The sequence below is a fragment of the Rhincodon typus genome, chromosome 43 (assembly GCF_021869965.1).
Source record: "Rhincodon typus isolate 14 chromosome 43, sRhiTyp1.1, whole genome shotgun sequence".
In the NCBI taxonomy this organism is placed as follows: Eukaryota; Metazoa; Chordata; class Chondrichthyes; order Orectolobiformes; family Rhincodontidae; genus Rhincodon; species Rhincodon typus.
The window spans coordinates 8,258,818-8,265,174 of record NC_063374.1 but is presented as its reverse complement, the minus strand read 5'-3'; the positions used below and the strand labels follow the sequence as shown (position 1 = coordinate 8,265,174).

Genomic DNA, 6,357 nt, shown 5'->3' with positions numbered 1-6,357 from the left:
GAAGAGGGAGAGGGAGTGAGGTGTGGGGGTGGTGGGGGAAAGAGGGAAATGAGAATCACAGACCGGGAATCAAAGGGTTTCCCTGCTCCTGGGGCAGGTATGGAAGCAGCGGAGCGTCCTCCCAGTGGGTCACTGCCCCACCCACCGTGTGCGCCCCCCCAAGTGGGTATTAAAATCCAGAATACTTGAGGAGTTTGAGGTGGGGATCTGAGGATTGTTCACCCAGAGCCCAGACTTCACACTCTCACTAAAACAACCACCCCCAAAATAGCACCGACCCTGCGACAGTGCGGCGCTCCCCCAGCGCCGACCCTGCGACAGCGCGGCGCTCCCCCAGCGCCGACCCTGCGACATTGTGGCGCTCCCTCAGGACACACGCAAACCACCCTGAAAGGTGGCAGCACCCGTGGTTCCCACTGGATAGGGGCAGAGTGAGTGTGCTGGCACAAAGAGGAAAACCTCACTTCTTTCACAACCATCCCCCTCCTGCCTCCCCCAAACTCCGACAATGTCCCCAAACGGTGGGTAGGTTCGTGGGCACTGAGGTGGCAAAACCCCTCCTACCCAACCTTTCACCAGCAATTCTGGAATGCGACGTCTGAGTGGCTGGGAGGGGGGCTATGTACGATGCCCCACTTAGTCAAATAGCAAAAAGGGAACCAACGCAATTTTGGGGCTGCCCTTCGCATTCAGGGAGGGTTCGGGGGTGGGGGCTGGGCAGGGGAAAGAGGGCTTTACCTTATTCCTGTGAAGTGTGCGTGGATCTGCAGCTGTGCCTTGTAGATCTCAATGCGTTTGGTCTGGATCTCGATCACGGCTCCCATCGTTGGCATGTACTGTGCAGAGGAATGCAGGCAGTCAGACTTTCCCTGTGCCCACAATCCCCCCCTTCTTCGGGCACATTACCCCCTCTCGCACCCCTCCCCCACCCCCACCCCCACCACCACCACCCCATCTCGATGAGCTGTCTCACAGACCCTGCACAACGTTCAGGGAGGGGATCCTCTGGCACACAACATTTTGAGGGGGCCTGAGTGTGCATGAGGCCTGGAGCCCATCAGGCTTGATTTTGTACAACGGCACGGAAGGCTGGAGGGGCTGAATGGCCCGCACTGGAGTTGTACATTTGGCCTTGCCTCAGGATTGCCCGTTGAGGGACGGAGGTGGGGCCGAGGTCTTTACCACGCGTGACACCGGATCCCCGGTTCCCTCCTAACTGCCCCCTCAGGGAGTTGGGGGGGTGGGGGGGGGGGGGGCTCACAGCTTGAGCCTGTTACTTTACCGAGTCCTCTTGATAGTCAGAGTACATCTCGATTTCGACCACCTGAGTCTGCTCCACCAGGCCCGTGACGAAAAGCGGGGCATAGACCAGTGTGTCCAGAGTCTGCAGCAGCCACGATTTATAATGTAACATCGCCTGACGGGGAATAACACGCACGGGGTAGTTAGACAGTGCGCTCACAGCTCGTTCCATCCACACACCACACCCTCTACGTGAAAAATGGGGTCCCTTCTACATCCTTCCCCTCTCACCTTCAACCTCCACCCTCTACGTTTTGATCTCCCCAGCGCAGGGGAGACACACCTTGGCTACCCACACCCCTCATGATTTGATAAACCTCCATCAGGTCACCCCTCGGCCTCCCACGTCCCAGGGGAAAAAATGCCCCAGCCCATCCAGGGACAGACCGCCGAAGCTGGAGTCTGAGAATAACAAGGTGTGGAGTTGGAGCAGCACAGCAGCATTACAGGAGCAGGAAAGCTGTCGTTTCTGAAGAAGGTTCCCGACCCGTCAACTTCTCTGATGCTGCCCAGCCTCTCTTTCCTCTAGTCCCGGCAATGTCCTTGTAAATTTCTTTTCTGCACCCTCTCCAGTTTAACAACATCGTTCCCAGGACAGGCTGAGCAGAATCGTACACACTAGTCTAAAAAAAAGAGGTCTCACCAATGCTTTGTAGGGTCACATTAGGAACTCACAACTGCTGTGCTCAATGCACTGACCAAACACCACCTCCAACACCCTGTCTACCCGCGACTCCACTTTCCAGGGACTAAGCACCTGCACCCCTAAGTCCCTGTGACTGACAACATACCCCATGGGAGGACGTAACCTGCTAAGTCCTGCCTGGGTTTGCCGTTTGAAATGCAACACCTCGCATTTATCTAAATAAACTCCATCTGCCACTCCTCGGCCCACTGGCCCGTCTGATCGAGGTCCCGTTGTACTCGGAGGTAACCACCTTCGCTGTCCACTATGCCACCGATTTTGGCGTCACCCGCAAACGTACTCACCGTGCCTCCTGTGCTCACACCCAAAAGGTTTGTATAAAATGACGGAGAGGGCCCCGGCTCCTTTCCCTGCAGCAGACGTGCGTCGGCCCACGAGGGTCGCAACCCTCTGACTGTCACGCAGTGACAGCCAGCCAAGGCAGGGGCTCGTGGGCCCGGGGTCTATTCCAGGGGGAAGGGGGGGGGGGGGGGGGGGTGAGGTGGTATGAATCAAAGGAATCCAGGAACCGTGGGAATATCGGGAAGGGGGCTGCTGTTGACCAGATGAGACATTAAACCGAGGACAACCCCCACACCCCCAACCTTTAAAGCGGGTGCGAGGGATCTTGTGAACTCAGCAGGTGGAATGGCAGAGGTGTCCCCTGTGTCTTGGGGATATTATGTACTCCTCAAGTGTTTTATTTAGAAAGAAAATGGACAACGTGTGTTGTGATCACATTGCTGTTTACTGAAGCTGTGTGAAGCTCGAATGGCTCTCTCCCGTTGCATCACACAAAATCCGAGCAGTTTTTTTTTGTTGATGACCTGTGCCCGATTCCTCCCCCACCACTGCTCCCTCGCTGAGGGGACTCACTGATCTGGAAACGCTGGAGATCTCTCTCCCTTCCTTTGAGTAGCAGGTCATCTGCACCATGAACATGCCTAGGTTCTGATTGACGGGGGACTCTGGCATCAGGAGACGGAGGGAGATCCGATATGAAATTCCGTATGTCATCACCTGGAGGGAACAGAGAGAAGAGGTCGGTCGGGCGGCAGGGGGAAAGAGTGGATTGGTCAACCGGTAAACGGAAACCTTCCCTCTTTTCCCCACCCGCAGCCGTCGAAAGCATCTGTCACAGTTAGGGCCCACTGAGTGATATGCCTCAGGCAGACCGTTCGGAAGAATGAGAGGCGACCTAACTGAGGTACACATGATGTGAAAGAGCATCGATAACGCAGATGTGGAGAGGACGCTGCCGGAGTCGGAAGGTTTGAGCTACAGGGAGAGGCCGAACAGGCTGTGGGGCTATTTTCCCTGGAGCGTCGGAGGCTGAGGGGTGACCTTATAGAGGTTTATAAAATCATGAGGGACATAGATAGGTTGAATAGGCAAAATCTTTTTCCACAGGGTAGGGGAGTCCAAAACTAGAGGGGCATAGGTTTAAGGGGAGGGGGGGAAACATATAAAAGGGGCAACTTTTTCACACAGAGGGTGGTGCATGTATGGAACGAGCTGCCAGAGGAAGTGGTGGAGGCTGGTACAATTACAGCATTTAAAAGGCATCTGGATGGGTACATGAATAGGAAGGGTTTAGAGGGATACGGGCCAAATGCTGGCAAATGGGACTAGATTAATTGAGGGTATCTGGGTCAGCATGGACGAGTTGGACCGAAGGGTCTGTTTCTGTGCCGTACATCTCTACGACTCTATGCGGGCTGATCTAGAATGAGAAGTCATTGCTTTAAATCTGCTAGCCCTTACCCTAAGACTGAGATGAAGAGGATTTACATCTCTCAGGGGCTTGTGAATCTGTGGAATTCACTTCCCCCCGGGTGCAGCGGATGCTGGGGCAAAGAGTAAATTTAAGGAGGAGGTGGTCTGATTTTTGATCAGTAACGGGTTGAAGGGCAGTGGAGTGGAGGCCAAGATCGTATCGAACGGCAGAACAGACCCGAGGGCCCGAAGCTGTTCCTAGCTCGTATGTCTAGACATTCCCTCATCTCAGCTCGGCTGCACAGACCAGATCTTAAACAGAGACGGAAACGCTCGTGACCTGCTCAGTCAAAACGCTTGAAGCTCCTGATTTTTATCCTGAGTGTAAAGAGGACAAATTAATTCAGCAGCGCCAGCCTGGAGAGGAGTACAGAGAATGCTTCAAGATCATTTCTTAGAACCGATCAGAGAGCTGTACAAGGCTTAGTGCTCTGTAACGAGACTGGGTTAGTTAATAATCTCAGGGTAAAGGCACCCCCTCGAGAAACGTAGAAGAGCAGGAGGAGGCCAGGCAGCCCTTCAAACCTGCTCCGCCATTCTTCATGGTCATGGCTGATTGTCCAACTCAATAGCCTCATCCTGCTTTCTCCCCGCAACCCTTGACCCCATTCGCCCCAAGTGCTATATTGAATGTTTCGGCATCAACTACTTCCTGTGGTACTGAATTCCACAGGCTCACCACTCTTTGGGTGAAGAAATGTCTCATCTCCGTCCTAAACGGTCTACCCCGAATCCTCAGACTGTGACCCCTGGTTCTGGATACACCCATCAGCGGGAACACCCTCCCTGCATACACCCTGTCCAGTCCTGTTAGAATTTTATAAGTCTCTGTGAGATTACTCGTCTGTCTGAACGCTAGCGAAAACAATCCCGACCGAGTCAATCTCTCCTCATACGTCGGCCCCGCCATCCCAGGAATCAGCCTGGTAAATCTTCGCTGCTCTCCCTCGAGAGCAAGAGCGTCCTTGGTGAAATTAACATTGGAGCCACTTGTCGGCCAGCTCCCCCAGGCCCAGACGCAGACTTTATCCTGGGGCTCTTAAAAGAATGAGGCACGGTAATATTTTTATTATATAAATTCCCTCGATTCAGGAAAGACTCAAGTGCGACCCTTCGATTCAAGAAAGGAGGGAGGCAGAACATGGGGAACTCTAGGTCAGTTAGCCTGACATCTGCCGTGGGGAAGGGGTTAGAACTGATCATTAAAACAGGCGATAGCTGCACTTGGGAAAAAAAAACTCGGGGCAATCACTTTCCTGGTTGAAGGGGTCAATAAGAAGGTAGCATTACTTCAAAGTAAAAGGCAAGAGGTTTGGAGGGGATTTGAGCAAAGACATTTCCCACTCAGGTGGAGGTCTCGAATGCCTTTGCCTGGGAGGGTAGAAGCCTCACAACCTTGTAAAAAGGTACTTGGACGAGCGTTTAAAATGCCATAACATCAAAGAATGTAGTGTGAGGAAAAAGCAGGACTGCCGTGGGTAGAGGTCGATATTTTCGTGGCAGTATGGGCTAGATGGGTGAAGGGCCACTTCTGCACCAATTTACTGGAGTTCTTTGGAGGAGTAAGATGTGCTGTGGACAGAAGAGGAGAGGGAGTCGGGGGGGGAAAGACTGTAGATGTACCGGGAATCACAGAAGATGTGTGGGTTAGGGGGAAATCGGCCAGGCTAAATGGCCCACGGCGTGTCCCGGGGTGTGCAGGTTAGGTGGATTAACCGTGGGAAATGCAGGGTTTACAGGGCATAGGGTAGAGGGGTGTGGGTCTGGGAGGGATGCTCTTCGCTTGGGGGGCGGGCGGGCTTTGACGGGCCGAATGGCCTGCCCCCACGCTGTAGGGATTCTACAATTTGACAAGGTGCTACATCGAAGAGAGACAGCCCCTCGGTGTCAAACCACCTCGAGAAGTTTATACACTACAACGAGGCACTCTGTCCCATCATCGGGACTGGGTTGGAGAGGTTCTGAAACGCGAATGGAATTGCAGGAGAGCTCGAGCAATGCGGAGTTCATAGAATCATAGACTCCCTAGAGTGGGGAACCAGGCCCTTCGGCCCACACCGACCCACGGAGTATCCCACCCAGACCCATTCCCCTATAACCCACCTAATCTACACATCCCTGGACACTATGGGGCAATTTAGCACGGCCAATCCACCCTAACCTGCACATCCCTGGACACTATGGGGCAATTTAGCATGGCCAATCCACCCTAACCTGCACATCCCTGGACACTATGGGGCAATTTAGCACGGCCAATCCACCCTAACCTGCACATCCCTGGGCACTATGGGGCAATTTAGCATGGCCAATCCACCCTAACCTACACATCCCTGGGCACTATGGGACAACTTAGCATGGCCAATCCACCCTAACCAACACATCCCTGGACACGATGGGACAATTTAGCACGGCCAATCCACCCTAACCTGCACATCCCTGGGCACTATGGGGTAATTTAGCACGGCCAATCCACCCTAACCTGCACATCCCTGGACACTATGGGGCAATTTAGCACGGCCAATTCTTCCTAACCTGCACATCCCTGGGCACTATGGGGCAATTTAGCATGGCCAATCCACCCTAACCTGCACATC

The 6,357-nt window shown here is 53.8% G+C and overlaps 1 protein-coding gene across 2 annotated transcripts in view; it reads right to left on the bottom strand.

The window, feature by feature from the left end:
- The window catches only part of bscl2 (BSCL2 lipid droplet biogenesis associated, seipin), a 21,881-nt gene extending 18,581 nt beyond the window's left edge, over positions 1–3,300 (bottom strand). Inside the window, exons 1-3 of one of the 2 annotated variants that reach the window (XM_048619574.1) lie at positions 2,864–3,300; positions 1,283–1,417; positions 739–836 (exon numbers count right to left, since the gene is read on the bottom strand). In XM_048619574.1, coding sequence (XP_048475531.1) covers positions 739–836; positions 1,283–1,417; positions 2,864–3,217 — 587 coding nt within the window. In that variant the 5' untranslated portion in view covers positions 3,218–3,300. Of the gene's footprint in view, positions 1–738; positions 837–1,282; positions 1,418–2,863 lie in introns of those variants that run through there. The other variant, XM_048619575.1, reaches the window with a different exon arrangement.
- Positions 3,301–6,357: the final 3,057 nt, after the last annotated feature.